This window comes from Abramis brama (assembly GCF_963993115.1).
Source record: "Abramis brama genome assembly, chromosome: 1".
Classification (NCBI taxonomy): Eukaryota; Metazoa; Chordata; class Actinopteri; order Cypriniformes; family Leuciscidae; genus Abramis; species Abramis brama.
The window spans coordinates 15,314,095-15,337,737 of NC_139963.1; the positions used below are offsets into that span (position 1 = coordinate 15,314,095).

Genomic DNA, 23,643 nt, shown 5'->3' on the forward strand with positions numbered 1-23,643 from the left:
CGAGGCAAGTGCTGTATCGTGAATAAGTAACGGCTTAACTCCGCTTTGCGTCGTGCCTAACAACGCCCTTCAGCCGTTACTTATTCACGATACAGCACAGCCTCTCGTACCTTATTGCTTACATATTGTATGTTCAGATATTCATTCAACAAAATATTCTGGGGCCATGAAAGTTTTGTGAAAATTATAAAAAAATAAAAAAACGCTGGCAGTTGCAATTTTTTTTAAAGACTCATAAGGAAAGGGTTAATGAGCTTGTTGTTTCTGCCTAAATGAATACATGATGTTAGCTAGCATGATCTGTATTATCTTAGAACTGTATATTTTGACATATTGACATTACTTTGACACAGTATATAGACACATGCATTCGTGAGTAACCTAAATATTCGCTCAGTCATTCATGAGCTCAGAACTCGTAATTATGATATTTTCAACTCCACTTGAACGACACATACAGTAAACACAGCAGTAAAGTGACTCTCCTTGATCAGGAATGAGGAATTAAACTGCTTTACAGACACTCCTGTTTTACACAAGTCACTCAAACACAGAACCAGGAAACTATTTCAGCTCCTCAGTTCAGAGAAACAGAAACTGAAGTGTTGTTGAGCTGTTGTGTGTTTGTGTCTCTCTGTATTCATGCAGTAAAATGGCTGAAGCCAGATTTTCTCAGGATGAGTTCACGTGTCCAGTGTGTCTGGATCTCCTGAAGGATCCAGTGACTATCCTCTGTGGACACAGTTACTGTAAGATCTGTATTACAGACTGCTGGGATCAGGAGGATGAGAAGAGAGTCTACAGCTGCCCTCAGTGCAGACAGACCTTCAGTCCAAGACCTGCTTTAGCTAAAAACACCATTCTGGCTGAACTGGTGGAGAAACTGAAGAAGACTAAACTTCCTGCTGACTGTTACGCTGGAACTGGAGACGTGGAGTGTGACGTCTGTACTGGAAGAAAATACAAAGCCGTCAAGTCCTGTCTGGTGTGTCAGGAATCTTACTGTCAAACTCATTTAGACCGTCATGAGGAATATCACTCTCGTAAACCACACAAAGTGATTGATGCCACTGGACGACTGCAGGACATGATCTGCCGGAAACATGATAAAGAGCTAGAAATGTTCTGTGTCACTGATCAAGAATGCATTTGTTTCCGGTGTAAAGAGTATGAACATAAAAACCACAAAACTGTATCAACTGCAGCACAGAGGACAGAGAAACAGGTATGAACTGAGAGGGATTGATCACGCAGTGATATGAAATATATATGAATATATATGCAGATATGAAAGGTAAATAGACATAGCCCCACCTACTGGCAACAGAAACTGGCATGGTTTAACACAGTAATGCAGTACTAACCACATAATTATTGTGTACTAAGCATGCTAGAAACATACTAAACATGCTAGCAACACTTAGCTGAGTCATGAAGCATGCTATTATCACCATTATACAAAACATTTTGTAACTGACTTTGACATACTCTTACTATATAGGACAGAGAAACAGGTATGAACTGAGAGGGATTGATCACGCAGAAATGAAAGTGTCTTCATTTACTCACTCATTTACTCATGTTGTCCCAAACCGGTTTGACTCACTTTCTTCTGTAGATTGTAAAGATGATATTTTGAAGAATGTCTATTTTACTCTATACATTGAAAGTCAATGGGGTACAAAAGTTTCAAGCTCCAAAAAGGATAAAAAACATAAAATTAATCTTAACCACTAGTGGTTTAAAAACGAAGTGTGATTAATTGTATTAACGTGCACTTGTAGTGTACTTCAAATTAAAAGTATATTTAAAATAAAAACTGTACATGCAGAAAATATTATATTAACGAAATAAAAGGCCATTTAAGTGCACTTAAAGAGAGTAAATGTTCATGACGGTTTCACTTAATAAATACAATATGAAAGAATGTCAAATTAAAAGTTTTACTTTAAAGTGCATTTTAATATTTAATATTAAATAATATTTAATATTAATTTAATATTTCAATGTGACTCTTTTGTCACGCTATAAAGAAGTGCACTTATTTTGATGTGTTGATTGACATACCAAAGTACCTGATTATAAGCGTTAGTGTGTTATTCGATATATTTAAAGTTAATATGTTTTTAATGTACAACTTCATTATTACAGTATATTTTAGTTTATCATAAATGCTTGTCTGTACAGATGACAGTACACTTTAACTATTTTTTAAAAAGAATAGAATTATGAAATAACATTTGAAGAAGTTCTTAGAAATCACTAATAAGTTCAGCTAATTGCTTTAAATATAAATATAATAGATGTTCATTTAATGGCAATTAACATGCAACTACGTGTCTGTAAACATTACATTCAGTTCACACTTACAGTGAGGAAAATAAGTATTTGAACACCCTGCTATTTTGCAAGTTCTCCCACTTAGAAATCATGGAGGGGTCTGAAATTGTCATCGTAGGTGCATGTCCACTGTGAGAGACATAATCTAAAAAAAAAAATCCAGAAATCACAATGTATGATTTTTTAACTATTTATTTGTATGATACAGCTGCAAATAAGTATTTGAACACCTGAGAAAATCAATGTTAATATTTGGTACAGTAGCCTTTGTTTGCAATTACAGAGGTCAAACGTTTCCTGTAGTTTTTCACCAGGTTTGCACACACTGCAGGAGGGATTTTAGCCCACTCCTCCACACAGATCTTCTCTAGATCAGTCAGGTTTCTGGGCTGTTGCTGAGAAACACGGAGTTTGAGCTCCCTCCAAAGATTTTCTATTGGGTTTAGGTCTGGAGACTGGCTAGGCCACGCCAGAACCTTGATATGCTTCTTACAGAGCCACTCCTTGGTTATCCTGGCTGTGTGCTTCGGGTCATTGTCATGTTGGAAGACCCAGCCTCGACCCATCTTCAATGCTCTAACTGATGCTTGAGTCAATGCTTGAGTCAAGATGGCGCCAGTGTGTAAGGCAAGCCGTCTGACAGCATCACGCTGCGCTTATTATCTGTTTGCTGCTATTTTAATTCTGTGTCTTTGCTGCCGGGATGTAACAAGCCTTCTCGTATATGATCGCCAAAGTTTGTTTGACATTCGAGCGTCATGTGAAGCTTTGGGGCTTTCGAGAGATCGCTTGGGAGAACAGGCTGGAAGCCTACCTCCATGGTTGCATAACATCCCAGACCACCTGCGCTGTTTGCCGTGGGAATTTCCCCGAAAAAAGCGCCACAGGAGACGAGGAAGGCGTGCTGGAGTGCTTGTTCGTCTCAAGGCGTACCTGAGGTCTTCGGATGTGCCCGATCCCCGTTTCCTCTGCGGTGGGGGCTGCGGTCGCCGGCGCTGGTGCTCGGAGGTCGCGCGTCTGCGATGGATCCGCCCCGTCTTCCCCTGCCAGATTGCAGTTGCGTTGCGGCCCGTCGAGGCCCTCTCCAACCTGGAAAATGATGTACTGTGGGCTGACACCGGGCGGAGAAACCCGGTGTCGGCAAGGAAATGTCGGCTTGACTGTCGACTTGGTGTGAGAACGGCTAATCTGCGTGCACTGCAACGAGCCCCAAAGCCAAACAGTTTGGATTTAACTCTTTGTATGGCATTGATTAATGTCAGATCAATGGCCAACAAAACTTTTATACTAAATTACTTTTTTACATCTCATAAATTGGATTTTATGCTGCTGACTGAGACTTGGCTTCATGTTGGTGAGTCTGCATCCTTTTCTGAACTTCTCCCTCCAAACTGTACATTTTTTAACACTCCTCGGACTACTGGTAAAGGTGGAGGACTTGCCACTGTGTTTAAATCGTACTCGGTTACTAACGTAACCTCGGTTCTCTCTAGAAGAGGGAACGAGTACTGCGTTTTATCAAAACGCTACGGGAAAAGTCTCTTTTCACGAAACACTGAAGCAAAAATTATCCTTTAATTTTCATATATGTAAAACGCGTTGCGGCAGCAGCAGACAGCTGAAGCAAGACGGCTTGTCCGCTCATTGGCTGCTCTGCGGCAACTGCATAAGCCTATCGAGCGCAGGCTGATGCAACATCAGACCAATGAGGGCGCTTCGCGCCCTCCTCGTCACTTCCCGCCGAGACGGGCGTGGCTTACCTCTATAAAAGGAGCTCGAGAAGGCTGATTCACTTGATTTTGATCGCCGAAGCGAACCAGAGTGAACCAAACGCACGGCAAGGGAACGCAGTACTCGTTCCCTCTTCTAGAGAGAACCGAGGTTACGTTAGTAACCGAGTACGTTCTCTTACGAGAGTTCTCTCGTACTGCGTTTTATCAAAACGCTACGGGAACCCCTTGCAAAACGCCGTGCGTGCTGGGATAAAAACACTGATCACCGGAAGCTATTTCAGGCATACAGTGCATAATCACCAGATAGACTCACACAGAGTCAGGGAATAAGGGGGGGAGCCTTAATTCCCTATACTGTAGCGTCCGCAGGCTTAACATGACCTCACAGGGAGAGTCTAAAGACAGGAGGGGTTTCCTCCGTCCTTATATAGACATGTCCACAGACGCGAATATGACATCACATAGCCAGGGTAGGGAGCCTGCACTAATGTGGGAAAACGTGGGTCTTACACAGTTCTGCCCAGTATAGTCGGTAGCGCGTTGCGCCTGTAAATAGATTACACCGACAAAAGCTTAGCCTGTAAGGCGGGAACCTCTAGGTATAAAACCTGATAAATGTAGACGGAGAGGCCCAGCCTGCCGCCGTACATATATCCTGTAAGGAAATCCCGCTGGACCAAGTCCACGAGGAGGCAACGCCTCTCGTAGAGTGCGCTCTGACTCCCAACGGGCATTGAATGCCCTTGGCAGTATAAGCCAGCGCTATGGCGTCAACTATCCATCTGGATAGACTCTGTTTCGAAACAGCCGTTCCTTTGGAACGTCCGCTGAACGAGACAAAGAGCTGCTCTGTCTGTCTGAAGGCAGCAGAGCGGAACATATAAGTTCTTAAAGCCCTAACAGGGCAAAGAAAACTCGAGTCCCCTTCCTCACTCGACGCTGGCAGGGCAGCCAGGGAAATAACCTGAGCCCGAAAAGGCGTGTTGAGGGATTTCGGCACATAGCCGTGCTTAGGTTTGAGTATGACTTTAGAGTCATTAGGACCAAACTCCAAGCACGTCAGGCTCACAGAGAGCGCGTGCAGATCGCCTATGCGCTTCACTGAAGCGAGAGCCATCAAAAACACTGTTTTGAAAGACAAATGTTTGAGGCTGATAGACTGGATAGGCTCGAAAGGGGCACCCTTCATGGCCGCCAGGACCGTAGAAAGGTCCCACATAGGGACTGAAGGAGGTCTGGGTGGATTCAGTCTCCTAGCTCCCCTGAGGAAGCGGATGACTAAATCATTCCTTCCCAGTGACTGACCCAGCGTTGAACCGGAGAACGCTGAAACGCTGAAATAGCCACATACACTTTGAGCGTGGAAGGGGATCTGCCCTTATCCAACAGCTCTTGTAGGAAGGAGAGAACCTCCGCTACCTCACATTCGAGGGGTGAAAGGCTCCGAGCTGTACACCAGCTGGAGAAAACCGACCACTTTGAAGCGTAGAGCCGCCTGGTCGACGGCGCTCTAGCCTCAGTGATGGTATTCATGACTCCCTCTGCGAGACCAACGGGTATCCGTTGAGCGCCCACACATGAAGGGACCACAGTTCCGGGTGTGGGTGCCAAATCGAGCCACTGGCCTGCGAGAGGAGATCTCTCCTCAACGGCACTGGCCATGGAGCAATGTCTGCTAACTGCATCAGAACTGGGAACCATGCCTGGTTTTTCCAGAACGGTGCTACAAGCAGCACTGGGCATTTTGTTTTCCTGACCCGTTCCAACACCTGTGGCAGGAGGGAAACGGGGGGAAAAGCGTATAGCGGGCAGCGCGGCCACCTTTGGGACAGCGCGCTGTCGGTCTTTGAAAAGAATGCGGGGCAGTGAGCGTTTTCGTGGGACGCGAATAGGTCCACCTCCGCTTTGCCGAATCTCTCCCACAACAGCCGGACTGTTTGTGGGTGTAGAGACCATTCGCCTGTAGGAACGTTGTTCCTGGACAGTCTGTCCGGGCCCACATTCAGAAGCCCGGGTACATGCACTGCTCTCAGCGAGCGTAAGTTGTGCTGAGCCCATAGTAGGAGGCGTTTCGCCAGCCTGTACAGGGATATGGAATTCAGACCGCCCTGGCGATTTATGTAGGACACCACAGCCATGTTGTCCGAACGGACTATGACGTGTTGGTCCTTGATGTGGGGACAAAAACGCGTCAGCGCATTGTGCACTGCCAGCATTTCTAGGCAGTTTATGTGTTGGAGCTTTTCTCGTTCCGACCATAGGCCGAAGAACGGTCTGCCCTCGAGCAGCGCTCCCCATCCCGAGGTGGATGCGTCCGTCGACACCATCCTAACCCTCGAGGAAGTCCCCAGGCTTACACCTGATTGGTACCAGTCGTTCGCCATCCAAGGCACCAGGGCTGTGACACAGTCCTGATTGACCTTGAGGCGTAATTGACCGGACACCCACGCTCTGCGCGGTACCCGCGCTTTCAACCAGAACTGCAGCGGGCGCATGCGGAGCAAGCCCAGCCGGAGAACTGACGATGCTGAGGCCATGAGACCCAGCATCCTTTGAAATTTCCTGAGCGGGGTGAAAGCGCCGCGGCGGAAAGACTTCGCCGCGCGCTGAATGTTCAGCACACGCTGTGGCGACAGCTGCGCTGTCATAGACTGTGAGTCCAGAACTATACCCAGAAACGAAATCGTTTGACTGGGGTTCAGTGAACTCTTCGCCCAATTGACCGTGATACCAAGATTCTCGAGGTGATCGAGTAAAATGGCTCTGTGCTCTACGAGCTGAGATCGTGATTGGGCTAGGATCAACCAGTCGTCCAAGTAGTTCAGCACTCGCATGCCTCTGAGTCTGAGAGGAGCGAGCGCTGCATCCATGCATTTCGTAAATGTACGAGGTGCCAGGGACAAGCCGAAAGGCAGGACTGTATACTGGTATGTCTGACCCTCGAAGGCGAATCTCAAGAATCACCTGTGATGTGACGCTATCTGTATTTGAAAATACGCGTCCTTCAGATCTATCGACATGAACCAGTCTTCCCGGCGAACATGCGCGAGAATTTTGCTGGTCGTGAGCATTTTGAAACGGCGTTTCACTAACACTCTGTTCAGTCGTCTTAGATCCAGAATGGGTCTGATACCGCCGTCCTTTTTGGGGACTAGAAAGTATCTGCTGTATATCCCCTGTTCGCTTTGATCTCGGGGAATAAGCTCTATCGCCCCTTTGCTTATCAGTTTTGATATTTCGGCGCGAAGTAGGTGTGCTACTTTCAGCGGTACCGAAGTTTCGACGCGCGCTGTGTAGCGCGGAGGGCGTCGAAAAAACTGTAGCGAGAAGCCTCTCTTTATAATGCCTAAGACCCAGTCCGAAACCCATGGAAGCGCTGCCCATGCATCTGCATGGTTGGCTAAGGGCCGGATACAGAGCGCGCTCTGTTCGCCGTGCGACAGAGGTGCTACGGGGCTCACAAACGTAGGCGTTATGCCTGCGGCATTTGAGGCGGGGGGCGCGCTTAATACAGCGGGCGGAGCGCTCGTCCTCGACCTTACAACAGTGCTTGGCTGAGTGAGGGAGGGCTGCGCGAGTCCCGTGGGACTCATGTGTGCGAGTAGATGTGGGCTGGGAGCGGACACATTTACTGCTTTGGGCGCGCTGCCTGTGTAAGCAGCGCGCGCGCTCATAGGTCTCGTTTTTACAGAGAGCCTGTGATCTGATAGACATAGTGTTCGTGGGCACTGAGTAGTGGGCACTTTTACTATGTGGGGAGCGCAATCGACCTGAGTCGATTTTATTTGCGCGAGCCCTAAGTGCAGGGCTGTGCTTGTGTGTAGGGATGGGCACTGAGAAGTGGGCATCGACACTACATTTATAGCACCATCGGCCGTGGCCGGGACACCAGAAATACCGTGAGTAAGTGTGGGCGCGGGAGAGCGGGCACAGTTACTGCAATGAGTGCACTGTCTGTCTGAGCAGAGTGAATGCACACAGGTTTCGTCTTTACAGAAACCACAAGGCATGCAGAACATAGTGTTTGTGGGCACTAGGCAGTGGGCACGTTCACTATGTTGCGTGCGTGATCGACCCGAGTCGAATATATGAGCGCGGGCCCTGTGTGAAGGGCTGTGCTACTGTGTAGGGATGGGCACTAGCAGTGGGCATCTTCTCTACACATATAGCATCATCGGCCGTGCTCGTGGGCAGCAAAAAACACGTCTGCAGTTGTCTCTCGGGGAACAAACAGAGTGATTTGCATTCGGCGGCATAAATATTTTCTGCCGGTCGGCCTGGGGTTCGAACCTCCGATTCCCCGCGCGCAAGTCTAAGAATCTACCACTGGACCACAGTGAAGATACATAGACAAAGTCAGCGCGAGTATTATCCGCACTGGCGTTTGCTTGCAGGCATGTACCACGTGCTCGTGGCCAGCAAAAAACACGTCTGCAGTTGCCTCTCGGGGAACAAACAGAGTGATTTGCATTCGGCGGCATAAATATTTTCTGCCGGCCGGCCTGGGGTTCGAACCTCCGATCGCCCGCGCGCAAGTCTAAGAATCTACCACTGGACCACAGTGAAGATACATAGACAAAGTCAGCGCGAGTATTATCCACACTGGCGTTTGCTTGCAGGCATGTACCACGTGCTCGTGGCCAGCAAAAAACACGTCTGCAGTTGCCTCTCGGGGAACAGACAGAGTGATTTGCATTTTCAGACGCCTGCAAAATGCCAGAATGTGAGAAGAGTGGAAATCGCCCAGTTTCAGCGGGGCTGAAAACACTCCATTCTCCTTTCGCCAGTGACGCGCGGGAACCGTAGAAACGGTGTTCGGTTGCAGGCAAGCGGGTACTACGCGCTCGCTGGCTGCAAAATGCATCTCTGCAGTCGCCTTCAGGGGACTTACAGAGCAAGCATTGGCGGCATAAATATATATGCCGCTAGACCGGGATCCGAACCCCGGTCTCCCGCGTGGAGAACCTATAATTCCACCACTGAGCCACAGGGGGATACAGGGTTTGAAAGCGGCGTCAACATGTATTCTTCGGCGTTTGCTGGCAGGCAAGCGTGTAACAGACTCACTTGCTGCAATAATATTTCCAGTCGCCGAACAGGGAACTGAGAAATGTGAGAGAAAAGAGGTCAGACCGACCAACGGTGGGACTAAGAACACTCTTTTCTCCTTCGCCGGTGAATGACGCGTGCAGAGGCAGGGTAGCTTTTCTTGTAACGTAAAGAAAAACTAATCCCGCCATCCGCTTCCAGGAAGGGCAGCCTCGGAAGGATGCCCGGTGAGTCCTCAGAGTCACCGTAGGCAATTGGCTCGGAGTGAAGGCGTTCGCCGTCAGCGAGCGCGAGCGCTGCATGAGAAGGCATCTTGAAAAAGACGCAGCTCTTTTAGGGGTGTGTGTTGCAAAGCGAACACACACACACACAAACACAAGAACAAGAATGTAAAGGATATGGCGTCGGAAAGCGCAGCAGGTACGGCGGTAGAAGGCGGCGTTGGCCAGCGGCTTCAAGGGCTCGTCCCGCTGAAGTGCTTGCATCAGACGACGCGTGCTTCCTCGTGATCCAGCGATGCGTGCGCTTCGCTGAAGAGATTAAAATCAAGTGAATCAGCCTTCTCGAGCTCCTTTTATAGAGGTAAGCCACGCCCGTCTCGGCGGGAAGTGGCGAGGAGGGCGCGAAGCGCCCTCATTGGTCTGATGTTGCATCAGCCTGCGCTCGATAGGCTTATGCAGTTGCCGCAGAGCAGCCAATGAGCGGACAAGCCGTCTTGCTTCAGCTGTCTGCTGCTGCCGCAACGCGTTTTACATATATGAAAATTAAAGGATAATTTTTGCTTCAGTGTTTCGTGAAAAGAGACTTTTCCCGTAGCGTTTTGATAAAACGCAGTACGAGAGAACTCTCGTAAGAGAACCACCTTGCAGTGTCGGCTGTCTGTATCTGTTAATTACTCAAGCTTTGAGCTGCAGTTATTTGAACTAAACGCCACTTCTCCGATACTGTGTGCAGTTGTGTATCGCCCACCAAAATTCAACAAAACTTTTATGCAAGACTTTGCGGATTTTATAGCAGGTCTAAGGTTGAATTATGATCATTTTATAATTTGTGGTGATTTTAATTTACATGTGTGTTGTGAAAACAAACCCATGGTTAAAGACTTCTTAAATCTTCTAAATGCTTTTAATCTCACTCAGTCAGTGTCCGGCCCGACACATGAAAAGGGTCATACATTAGATCTTGTGCTGTCTCATGGTTTGTGTGTTCATATAAATGAAATATGTAGTGCATGTATTTCGGACCACTTTCCGGTCTTGTTTACGATTACAGTTCCATGTTCTGTAATTAAGTCTCCTATTTCACAGCGCCACCGTGTATTTAACAGTCAAACCCCGGCACAGTTCTCTGCTGTTTTTAAAGACTCTGTGCTTTATAAATTGGATGGAGGTGATGTTAATGGTGCTGATGGACTCATAACTCTTTTTAATTCAACTTGCACAAATATCTTAGACTCTGTAGCTCCTTTGAAGACGAAACGCACTAAACCGCTTTCAGAGCCTTGGTTAAATGACACTACCCGATCAGACGTGCATGTCGGCAAGCTGAGCGAAGGTGGAAGAAAGATAAACTCAGAGTGTCTTATGAAATTTTACAGCAATATCTATCTGATTATCAAAGGGCTGTAAAACTGGCAAAATCTGATTATTTTTCTAAACTGGTTGCAAATAACCGTCACAAGCCACAAGTTCTGTTCAATATGGTTAACAATATTACAAATCCTCGCAAATCTTTTCCTGTTACACCTACACTGGACCTTTGTAATTCTTTTTTAGAATTTTTTGTTGAGAAGATTTCTGTTCTTCGATCTTCTGTAACCACATCCTGTGATCCTGATCCCTCTGCTCCTCCTGTATGCCTCGCGGTACTAGATCAGTTTGAGCCCATATCAATCCTATCCCTATCTGAGGTGGTCCATAAACTGCGGCCTACAAACTGTCCCTCAGATAGCATCCCTTCTTGTTTGATTAGAGAAGTCTTTGATACTGTTGGACCGTGTATTTTATTATTGATAAATACTTGTCTCGTCTCTGGTCAGGTTCCGTCCGCCTTTAAACATGCTTTTGTGCAACCGCTGCTAAAAAAGGAAAATCTTAATCCCGCTATTCTTTCTAACTTCAGGCCCATTTCAAAACTGTGCTTCCTATCTAAAGTCGTGGAGAAAGTAGTTTCTATGCAGCTGCAAACTTTTTTAATTAGTAATAATATTTATGAAAAGTTCCAGTCCGGCTTTAGATCCCGTCATAGTACTGAAACTGCATTGTTGAGAGTTTTTAATGATTTGATTTTAACTGTCGATTCAGGAGCCTCTGCTGTCTTAGTGCTTTTAGACCTTACTGCAGCCTTTGACACTGTGGACCACTCAATTCTCCTGGCACGTTTGGAGAGTTGTGTAGGAATCAAAGGTAGTGCACTAAGGTGGTTTCAATCTTATCTAACTGACAGGAGCTTCTCTGTCCAACTCGGTGATTTTTTATCTGAAACGGCTCCATTTACCTGCGGTGTCCCTCAAGGTTCCGTCTTAGGCCCCATTTTATTTTCTTTGTATATGCTGCCCCTGGCCTCCATTTTTGAAAGGTACGAGGTCTCCTTTCACTGTTATGCAGACGACATTCAAATTTATTTGCCCCTGAATGTAAAAAATCTGCAGCCCCTGTTTGATTGTATGAAAGACATTAAAACATGGATGAATTTAAACTTCTTAAATTTAAATGGAGACAAGACAGAGATTATAGTATTTGGAAACCCTAAACCTCTTGATTTAAATTATCTTGGCCCCTTGGCTTCGAACAGTCGTTCAACTGTGAGGAGTCTTGGTGTTGTGTTAGATAGTGCATTCAAGCTTGATAAACAAATATCCGCCACTGTAAGATCATGTTTTTTCCAGTTGAGAACTATAGCCAAGGTAAAGGCATATCTCCATCCTAAAGATCTGGAAAGGGTGATAAATGCCCTTATAACCTCTCGCCTTGACTACTGTAACTCGTTGTACATAGGCTTAGATAAGTCATCGATTCAGCGTCTGCAGTTAGTCCAGAATGCGGCTGCACGTCTCTTGACAGGAAAGAGGAAGAGGGACCATATCACACCTGTGTTGCGTCACCTCCACTGGCTCCCTGTTCATTTTAGGATCGATTTTAAAATTTTACTACTGACTTTTAAATGCTTAAATGGCCTGGCTCCATTATATTTAACAGAGCTTCTGCACGCTCATATCCCGGCTAGAGCACTAAGATCCGCTAATCTCCTCCTCTTGGATGTACCGAGAAGCAGGCTAAAAACCAGAGGTGATCGAGCATTCAGTGTAGCTGCCCCTCAATTGTGGAACAACTTGCCAGTCCATATCAGAACCTGCCAAACTCTGGAATGTTTTAAATCATTGTTAAAAACTCATTATTTTTCTTTGGCTTTTCTTTCGAGTTAGGGCTGTTAATTTCCTGGTAATTTTAATTTTAATTTTATTTTAATTTTCACTATACCTCGTATACTGTATATTACACATGTTTTATTGTTGTATAAATGTATGAGCAGTAATTTGTTGTTGTTTTAACCTGTGAAGCACCTTGGTCAACCATGGTTGTTTTTAAGTGTGCTATATATAAATAAATTGATTGATTGATTGATTGATTAACTGAGGGAAGGAGGTTGTTCCCCAAAATCTCGCAATACATGGCCCCGGTCATCCTCTCCTTAAAGGGATACTTCACCTCTGGGAAGATGAATGTGTATTTAAAATAGGTCATTTATGTAGAAGAAATGTGAAGAAATTTTTTAATTTGGAGCTTTCTAGACTGAGAAAAGCCAGAAAATGTATTTTTGGCTTATGTGGATGAAAGACAACAACTCCCAGAATGCACTTGCTTCACTGCCCTAGGAGGCCACGCCTACCGGTAAGACAGCGCAGTTGAAAACAAGTTAGGCTACCCTATGAGGCTACCAGTGAGTCTCCGTGACGAGTCTGCCTGGGATTTCGGGATTGCCCAAAATGTCCGGGATTCGGCTTTTGCGTTCTACAGTCGCCATTCATTCATCATGTTTACTGTGGCGAGCAGGACGAGGCTGACGGCCGCGGGAGAACGGCGCGAGGCCGGTGGCGTCATTACTGAGACGCGCCGGTCTCGCAACGGAGGTGCAGGAATTTTCTTAGCAATGTTTAAAACGCACATCAACCGATCACTTGATTAGCGTTCATGTAAACACTACATTCAGACTCACCGGTCGGAATGAATTCAGTTAGATTGAAACAAGAGGTGTGCATGTAAACAATGAATGGCAACCGCAGAAAGCAAAAGCAGAATCCCGGACATTTTGAACGATCTCGCCCGCCGGACAAGTCCGGGAAAAGGAGGATATAACCCCTACTTACTCAGCTTTCTCCAACTATTCAGCATTCTCCACAGAACAAGAGCCTGCTAGCTTAGCTTCCAAAGAAAGACGGCTGACTGTGTGTACATTCTGTGAGTGAGATCCCACCCTCTATGGGCGGGCTGAAAACATGCGGAACAACGCCATCTACTGGCTGTAGTCTTTAGCCTCTGGCCAGAAAATCCTCCGATGACGCAAAATGACGATTTTTGCGTCATCGGAGGATTTTTTCCAGACAAAAAATACATAAATCTCTCCTCTCAGAGGGATATGAGGGTGGAAAGCATGGTAATTCGAAAATACTACAGGTTTTCTACTAATACAAAGCTTAATGCTAAATCCTGAAGTAACCCTTTAATACAGTGCAGTCGCCCTGTCCCATGTGCAGAAAAACACCCCCAAAGCATGATGCTACCACCCCCATGCTTCACAGTAGGGATGGTGTTCTTGGGATGGTACTCATCATTCTTCTTCCTCCAAACACGTTTAGTGGAATTATGACCAAAAAGTTCTATTTTGGTCTCATCTGACCACATTACTTTCTCCCATGACTCCTCTGGATCATCCAAATGGTCATTGGCAAACTTAAGACGGGCCTTGACATGTGCTGGTTTAAGCAGGGGAACCTTCCGTGCCATGCATGATTTCAAACCATGACGTCTTAGTGTATTACCAACAGTAACCTTGGAAACGGTGGTCCCAGCTCTTTTCAGGTCATTGACCAGCTCCTCCCGTGTAGTTCTGGGCTGATTTATCATCTTTCTTAGGATCATTGAGACCCCACGAGGTGAGATCTTGCATGGAGCCCCAGTCCGAGGGAGATTGACAGTCATGTTTAGCTTCTTCCATTTTCTAATGATTGCTCCAACAGTGGACCTTTTTTCACCAAGCTGCTTGGCAATTTCCCCGTAGCCATTTCCAGCCTTGTGGAGCTGTACAATTTTGTCTCTAGTGTCTTTGGACAGCTCTTTGGTCTTGGCCATGTTAGTAGTTGGATTCTTACTGATTGTATGGGGTGGACAGGTGTCTTTATGCAGCTAACGACCTCAAACAGGTGCATCTAATTTAGGATAATAAATGGAGTGGAGGTGGACATTTTAAAGGCAGACTAACAGGTCTTTGAAGGTCAGAATTCTAGCTGATAGACAGGTGTTCAAATACTTATTTGCAGCTGTATCATACAAATAAATAGTTAAAAAATCATATATTGTGATTTCTGGATTTTTTTTTTTTAGATTATGTCTCTCACAGTGGACATGCACCTACGATGACAATTTCAGACCCCTCCATGATTTCCAAGTGGGAGAACTTGCAAAATAGCAGGGTGTTCAAATACTTATTTTCCTCACTGTAAGTATATTCTTTTAAAGTATATTATTTAGATGCACATTTTTAAAGGAATGCTTCTTTTAAAAGTACTTCTTTTTTTAAAGGACCAATTTTGATTCACAAATCAAATCATTGATCAACTCATGTACGCAGAGCCCAAATCAAAGATGATGACGTCAATAACATCAAACTTCACTGATCTGTGGTTTGAACCTACAGTATAAACTTACAATGCTAGATCTTTAACCCTTATTGTGTGATAGTAGTTTTATGTAATTTGCTGTCATTGGTTTGTCCTCCAGAAACAGCTGAAGGAGACGCAGATGAAGATCCGTCAGAGAATCCAGCAGAGACAGAAAGATCTTCATCAGCTGAGAGAGGCTGTGGAGTCTCATAAGGTGAGTCTGGAGAAGAAGAGAAGTTTGAGACGTCTCAGTTTGGACTCACTGAACTCACTGTGTGATTGTGATGTGTGTAACAGCGCTCTGCACACACAGCAGTGGAGGACAGTGAGAAGATCTTCACTGAGATCATCCGCTCCATTGAGAGAAGCCGCTCTGAGGTCACACAGCGGATCAGAGATCAGGAAAAGACTGCAGTGAGTCGAGCTGAAGGACGACTGGAGCGACTGGAGCAGGAGATCAATGATCTGAGGAGGAGAGACGCTGAGCTGGAGCAGCTTTCACACACACACCATCACATCCAGTTCCTGCAGGTAACAGAGATCTAGAAGAACTGGATCATAGTGGACTTGAGCAAGAGACTCACAGAGAAACATTTCATGAGAGCAGAATGAGACTAACTTAAGCAGGGCAAAAAAACACTCTAAAGCTCAGCTATTTGTATTTAATAAAAACATTAAACTAAACCACATTCATTTAACTGCAAATAACATGCAATTAAGTTTCTGAAAACATTACAGCCAATCTGCACTTATACATTTTTAAAGTATATTATTTCTGTTACAAGTACGGTACTTTCTTTTTCACAAGGAGTGTAAGTGTGAAATACTAGAGTTTGTAGCATTAAATGATGAATATGAGAAGAATGTGCTGATTGTGTGAAAGTGCTGGATTGAAGCGAGTCACTGAAGAGAAGTGAAGTCAACAAGAGCCGCTCAGATCTGATATAGTGCAGGTTATTGGCTGAAGTGTGGAGATGATGAGTTTTGATTTCTGTTTTCTGTAGAGTTTCCAGTCTCTCTCAGCACCTCCTGAATCTACAGACGAACCCGACGTTTCCTTCAGTTCTCTCTCCTCTTTTGATGGCGTGAGAGAATCTGTCCGTCAGCTGAGAGACAAACTGGAGGATTTCTGCAAAGAGGAGCTCAAGAAGATCTCTGATAGAGGTAAAGTCCTGCGCCTCGTTTATACAGACGTGCGGAGAATGATCCGAAATGTGAACGTACAACAGTTTCTGAAATGTTCCTATGATTTATAAAACATACGCACAAATAAAGTCCCACTTTATAAATCACAGTTCATCTTTAATTCAAGTGCATCAACTCTACAGAACAGCCACAAACATCCCTTGATGGTTTACAAGTAATAAATACTTATGTATATATATTGAAATTGAAATCCATTGAAATTTAGGATTGAATCCGATACGTGTGTTTTATATATGAGGCATCTGGAGATTCTTCTGTTCTCAGAAATGAGTCCTGCATCATCTAATATCAGATTAGAAACGTCTTAGAAATGGATGTATTTTATCTTGTCATTTCTCTTCACATTGTTCATGTCTGTTTATTTCCACAGTCACATTCACCAACATGAATCCCAAGACCAGGAACGACTTCCTACAATGTAAGTCACTGAGAAACAAGCAGAAAAACTCACTGAATGTGTTCATGTTCTTCCTGGAGAAGGAGAAATAAACATGATAGAAGAGTTTTATAATTGATCATGTAAATGATGATTTGCACAGGATATCTGATCAGCTGCACTGAGACACTGATGATACATTGTTCAGATACATTAAAAGATCAGACAGATTCATAATTCCTGATTCTGATGTGTTTTCTCTCCATCAGATTCCCATCAGCTGACTCTGGATCTGAACACAGTGAATAAACTCCTCAGTCTGTCTGAGAGGAACAGAGTGATTACTGTCACTGGCACACAACAGTCGTATCCTGATCATCCAGACAGATTTGATCGGTGGCGCCAGGTGTTGTGTAGAGAGAGTGTGTGTGGACGCTGTTACTGGGAGATTGAGTGAACTGGGAGTTGTGTGTGTATATCAGTGTCATATAAGAGCATCAGCAGGAAGAGATCGGGTATTGAGTGTGCGTTTGTATGTAATGATCAGTCCTGGAGTTTGTCCTACTCTTCCTCCAGATACACATTCTGGCACAATAAGATAGAGACTGATCTCCCTGTAAAGCCCATCAGCAGAAGAATAGGAGTGTATGTGGATCACAGTGCAGGAACTCTGTCCTTCTACAGCGTCTCTGACACAATGAGCCTCATCCACACAGTCCAGACCACATTCACTCAGACGCTCTATCCTGGGTTTGGGGTTTATTCTGGATCATCAGTGAAACTGTGTTGATGTTTCAGAATAGACTGTAGAGAGATTTTACCCAGAATACATTGAGCTGATAAATCAGTAACAGTGAGATGTTACAGAGACTCATTCAAAATCAGAATTATGGCAAACTGTGCATTTCTGCAGGGATTATATTGAAATATAAAATATTAGCAGAATATTTACAATGAAATTAAATAATAATTATTACAAACAACTAATTTCAGTCCTATTTTTAGTCTGGATCATGGAAACTTGGATCAAGGTGACACATTGGTGAGGAAAGAAGAGTGGCAGAGAGAGGGAGGACTAGAATCCTCACTGTTCTGTACATCCATACATTCATCCGACTATTCCATACATTTTCCAGAAGTGAAGCTTGTCCTGTAGGGTCGTGGAGAAGCTGGAGTCTTTCCCAGCGTCTCGGGTCGTAGGCAGGAAAACACCCTGGACAGAATGGCCGGTCCATCACAGGATGAGACACACACATTCATATTCACACACACACACACACACACACACACACACACACACACACACACACACACCTGCGGGCAAACTTACAGTCTCCACTTCACCTGTCCTGTATGTCTTTGGATTGTGTGGGAATCCCAGAGGAAACCAACATCATCATGGAGAGAACACACAAATTCCACACAGAAAGGCCTCCGGACACAGCTGGACTCCAATACTGCACATACGCCATTACAGTGTGCTAGACATGCTTTTTGATTGTTTTGCTTCAGGATTTTGTTGTTGTTTCAACTTTTATTTTTTTGCATGTTAATGACTATATTTAAAGATATAGGGAAAAAAAAACTTCTGCATTTCTCATTCATTCTTTATGCTGTAATACAGTCAATCAAATGAAAAGGTCTTATTCTTATCATATAATGAATATAATGAAATGAAAATGAATAAAAGTTCAACATTTATGAAATGCTCCCTGTTGTTAGTGATTTTAGGTCAGTCTGTTATGAGTGAAATGTATGTTTTCTGAATGAGAATTGTAGCAACAATGACATCTGCTTTTCACATTAAGTGAATCATGTGGGTGTCGAACACATCGTCTTTGTCCTTAGGAAGACAGCGCTGGTTAGTTATTCCCCACGGGGCAGTTTACCAGCGCCCGTGTGGCTGGACTCCCCCCCAGCTCAGCGTGAACTCCTAGTGACTTTATAGCCTCGTGACATTCCAGACCACACACACAAAACACACTTTGGACTTTGAAACAGATATCCCCACATAACAAGCCACTAAATGTTGATATGTATTCCTGTGTTTCTCAAGTGTCGTCACTTGCCATAACGGAAACACTGACAATTTTATTGTGTGTTTAATCAAACTTTATTTGTGTGTAATTATGCATATAAATGTAACGTTATGTTTCCCCTATATTTACCTGTCATAATTGGTATCTGTCTGACCGTCCTGTTTTAATTCAACCAGTCACACATAGGAGATTACAGTAAGATGTATTGTTCTGTGTGTACAATCTTAAGAGGAAATATGAATTCTTTCTCTCATAAGACATATGGTCAAAGTAGGCGTGTCTTCTTCACACAAAGAAACTTTTTCCCGCTTCAGATCAGAAGACCTGATTTGCTGTTGTCCAAAAAGAGGGCGTAAACAGATGTCTTTTAAAAAGAAGAGACCTCCTCTTATCGCTCTCTCTCATCTCTTGCTCTTGCTCTGACCTCCTCTTCTCCACGCGCAGTGCTTCTCCTCCCAACGGAACCAGCTGGACCAGGCCTTGCCTTGGCTTCTCCTCTGGGACGCATACCCTCGCGTCATGTAGAAGCTGCCGTTCTTTGCAACTAAGTTATATTTTACCTCTTCCTTCACGGGAGATGAATCTTATTTTCCGGTAAACGTTACATTCAGTGAGCCTTTTAAGCTTCCCGTGACACCGGAAGACGCAGCAGAAACAGGACACCGTCCGCGCTTCCTTCCTGTCTCAGCCTCACCCGAACAGAGAACAGACTTGCAAGTATCTTTTGATCTCTCTAAAGCTGATTTCAGGTGTCTGGCTCTTAGGTTTCTGTATGTAATAATTACTAGCTTTTCCCTTCTCTCTATATCCTTCTTCCTTTCTTTCTTTCATTCATTCATCCTGATCACGTATGTTCTTGTTTGGTTAAATGTTTGTTTGTTTTTATTGTTTGCATTTTTACGTACGTTTATATTTGTAGCTCATATAATCTCTCTAGTTTTGCATTTATTAAAATCCATTTATACTTTTCACTGTCTCTGTGTTTGAAAACCCACCTTATAAAGTCAATGAAATTAAAAGATCTAATTAAGCTACAAGCTCGATATTATAGACTACACTGAGTAGTTTTAATTAATAAACTCAGAAAGTTTGATGTTCGTGGCCAGAAGATAAAACTTTCTTGGAGTTTGTAAATAGAGATACCCCTTCCTAACTGTAATAATCTTACATTTATTCGCTGGACGAATGACTGATGACCAGACCAGTTACAGAACAAGGTAATCTCGATAATTGATAAAGTAAATGTACATGCGACTTATGAATTATGACCATGAGTTATGATTATTAATATTTCCAAAATTCCCTATATCCTTGAGCTAATTCGCATTTACCCAGAGTCGTTTATGCTACAGAATTGTTCAGTGTTATGGTGGAACGAGTTTATTTTGAGACATATATGAAGTGAGTTTTGGAGGTGAGATTCACTGTTTGGCCAAGATTCATCTTGATAATGCAGAATGTGTGAAGAGTTTTGAAAATGTGGCTTCAGTTTTGAACAATGCTTGTTAGCAATTGAAAAAAACCCTCTAAATCCTCATGTAGTCAGTAAGAACAGTGTGTGTGTGTGTGTGTGTGTGTGAGAGAGAGAGAGAGTGCGCGCGTGTGTGTTCGTTAAGTAACAATGTGTATCTGTTCTTTTCTCAAGCTCTTTGTGTAATGATTTATATCTGTGTTCCTCTGTCCTGTCCCGTGTTCATCAGTTCCCTGTTATGTTGATTAGTCTCCCCAGGTGTTTCTGATTAGCCACGCCCCCTTGTTATCTTGTTTAGCTTGTCTGTCTGTGTATTTAAGCCCTGTGTTTAGTTCAGTCTTTGTCAGTTCTTGTTTATTGTTGCACCATTGCGGTTGTTCTGTTCCCCGAGTCTTAGTCCTGAGTTTGTGCTTGTATATGTTAAATTTTGAGGTTATTTAATAAAAGACTACTGCATGTGGATCCTGCTTCCTCCTCTGCTTCAACCAAAGATGTAACAGAAGAACTGACCAACACAATGGATCCAGCAGTACGCATCCTTCAGCTCCGTCAAGGTAACCGACCACTCGAGGACCACACCCGAGATTTCCTAGACCTTTTACACCTCATTGACTTTCCAGATTACGCACTCATTGACTTTTATTGTTATGGGCTCAATAAACATTACCAGTCAAAACTTGTTAATGATGGTCCTCGAGGCTCGCTTGCTGGATTTATTAACTTTGCCCTTTTTTGGAGCGGTTCATCAGTTACTGTGGGCTTTACAAATGAGGAGCCACGCAAGCTCACAGTATTACCTAACACTGAGCCAATTCACATCATGCCCACGTTAATATTGGCTACTCCAGTGCTCACATCGCTCGCCAGTGCATCCACGCCAGATCCTGTCATGGCCGCTGCCGAACCTGAGCCTCTTCACGTCATTTCTGCTGATCCAGAGATGGTTCACGTCACTTCTGCCGATCCAGAGACGGTTCACAACACTTCTGCCGATCCAGAGATGGTTCACGTCATTTCTGCTGATCCAGAGATGGTTCACGTCACTTCTGCCGATCCAGAGACGGTTCACAACACTTCTGCCGAGCCAGAGCCAGAGCTTCACGTCAGTCCTGCCGAGCCAGAGCCAGAGCCAGAGCTTCACGTCAGTCCTGCCGAGCCAGAGCCAGAGCCAGAGCTTCACGTCAGTCCTGCCGAGCCAGAGCCAGAGCTTCACGTCAGTCCTGCCGAGCCAGAGCCAGAGCCAGAGCTTCACGTCAGTCCTGCCGAGCCAGAGCCAGAGCCAGAGCTTCACGCCAGTCCTGCCGAGCCTGCACTTCACGCCAGTCCTGCCGAGCCTGCGACTGAGAGTGTCATGCCCGCCGAGCCTGCGACTGAGAGTGTCATGCCTGCCGTGCCTGCGACTGAGAGCGTCATGCCCGCCGAGCCTGCGACTGAGAGCGTCATGCCCGCTGAGACTGAGAGCGTCATGCCCCCCGAGCCAGAGCTTCCTTCGCCCCTAGTTCCGTCCAGCCCAGAGTTTCCTTCGTCGCTGATCCCGTCCATCCCAGAGTTTCCTTCGCCGCTGGTCCCGTCCAGCTCAGAGCCCTCTTCGCCGCTGGTCCCGTCCAGCTCAGAGCCCTCTTCGCCGCTGGTCCCGCCCAGCTCAGAGCCCTCTTCGCCGCTGGTCCCGCCCAGCTCAGAGCCCTCTTCGCCGCTGGTCCTGCCCAGCTCAGAGCCCTCTTCGCCGCTGGTCCTGTCCCGCTCAGAGCCCTCTTCGCCGCTGGTCCCGTCCAGCTCAGAGCCCTCTTCGCCGCTGGTCATGTCCAGCTCAGAGCCCTCTTCGCCGCTGGTCCTGCCCAGCTCAGAGCCCTCTTCGCCGCTGGTCCTGCCCAGCTCAAAGCCCTCTTCATCGCTGGTCCTGTCCAGTCCTGACCTGCCCTCGTCGCAGACCTCGTCCAGCCCTGACCTGCCTTCACCGCCTGTCTCATCCAGCCCTGACACGCCTTCGCCACTGGACTCCTCCTACCCGGAGCCCAAGTCCGTTAACCTCCCCAAGAAAATTTTGGGGGGGGCAATAAGCCTTCACCGCCATGGCCACCCGAAGGGTCCTCACCGCCGTGGCCACCCGAAGGGTCCTCACCGCCGTGGCCACCCGAAGGGTCCTCTCCGCCGTGGCCACCCGAAGGGTCCTCTCCGCCGTGGCCACCCGAAGGGTCTTCTCCGCCGTGGCCACCCGAAGGGTCCTCTCCGCCGTGGCCACCCGAAGGGTCCTCACCGCCGTGGCCACCCGAAGGGTCCTCTCCGCCGTGGCCACCCGAAGGGTCCTCTCCGCCGTGGTCACCTCCACAGCCTGATCCGCCCTGGCCGCCTGCACAGCCGGATCCGCCCTGGCCGCCTGCACAGCCGGATCCGCCCTGGCCGCCTGCACAGCCGGATCCGCCCTGGCCGCCTGCACAGCCGGATCCGCCCTGGCCGCCTGCACAGCCGGATCCGCCCTGGCCGCCTGCACAGCCGGATCCGTCCTGGCCTCCCGTCCTGCCACAGACTACAGGTCTTCTGCCGCTCCACGGGCCGGGCCCTCCATCCCGCCCCCAGGTCCGCCTCCTCTCCACCACCCTCCTGAACTATTGTTTTTGTTTTGATGGGCGTCGGGAGCCGCCCATAGAGGGGGGGTTATGTAATGATTTATATCTGTGTTCCTCTGTCCTGTCCCGTGTTCATCAGTTCCCTGTTATGTTGATTAGTCTCCCCAGGTGTTTCTGATTAGCCACGCCCCCTTGTTATCTTGTTTAGCTTGTCTGTCTGTGTATTTAAGCCCTGTGTTTAGTTCAGTCTTTGTCAGTTCTTGTTTATTGTTGCACCATTGCGGTTGTTCTGTTCCCCGAGTCTTAGTCCTGAGTTTGTGCTTGTATATGTTAAATTTTGAGGTTATTTAATAAAAGACTACTGCACGTGGATCCTGCTTCCTCCTCTGCTTCAACCAAAGATGTAACACTTTGTTTTGATGAAAATTACATTAATTTAGTTTTATTGTAGTGAAACATAAATACATAAATCGTTTTTATGGAAACACTTTAGAATACTGTTCCTTCATTAATGAATAACTACACAGGAACAAATGAGTAATGCACTATTAACATTCTAGTAACTATTATTAACTAACAAGAAACTCTGATTTTCATACCTCCCAGATAACTACTATACACAGGTTCATAATTAACATGAATAATGCATCATTTATAATAAAATGTAACTGTAACCCACTAGTAATGACTTGTTAGTGTTACTACGTCCTTCTAAATGAACTAGTAATTATTTGGATCAGTATTGTAAAGTGAAAAGCTTGATAACTCCCTAATATTGACTGAAGTCACGGTAAGCTTTTGAGATTTTCATAAGATATTGAATAGTAATTACTTCTGAAGTATTTGGTAACACTTTAGTCATTACTAGTGTGTTTCCATGATCTTCACTTTAGATTACTGATCCAAATAATTACTAGTTCATTTAGAAGGATGTATTAACACTTGATTCATTACTAATGGGTTACCATTATATTGTACATTATGCAT

General features: G+C 45.5%; 2 protein-coding genes across 2 annotated transcripts in view; both read left to right on the forward strand.

Moving 5' to 3' along the window:
- Positions 1-579: 579 nt before the first annotated feature.
- LOC311086785 (tripartite motif-containing protein 16-like) lies at positions 580-18,282 on the forward strand. The gene is made up of 6 exons (XM_084119846.1): positions 580-1,225; positions 15,119-15,214; positions 15,298-15,531; positions 16,005-16,164; positions 16,577-16,624; positions 16,852-18,282. Exons 1-6 carry the CDS (start codon positions 653-655, stop codon positions 17,037-17,039), a joined length of 1,299 nt encoding a protein of 432 aa, XP_083975972.1. The 5' UTR covers positions 580-652; the 3' UTR covers positions 17,040-18,282.
- The window catches only part of LOC311086663 (tripartite motif-containing protein 16-like), a 121,505-nt gene continuing 98,452 nt past the window's right edge, over positions 591-23,643 (forward strand). The window contains exon 1 of the mRNA XM_084119651.1: positions 591-696. Within this exon, the coding sequence (XP_083975777.1) occupies positions 678-696 (19 nt within the window). The 5' untranslated portion in view covers positions 591-677. The remainder of the gene's footprint in view (positions 697-23,643) is intronic.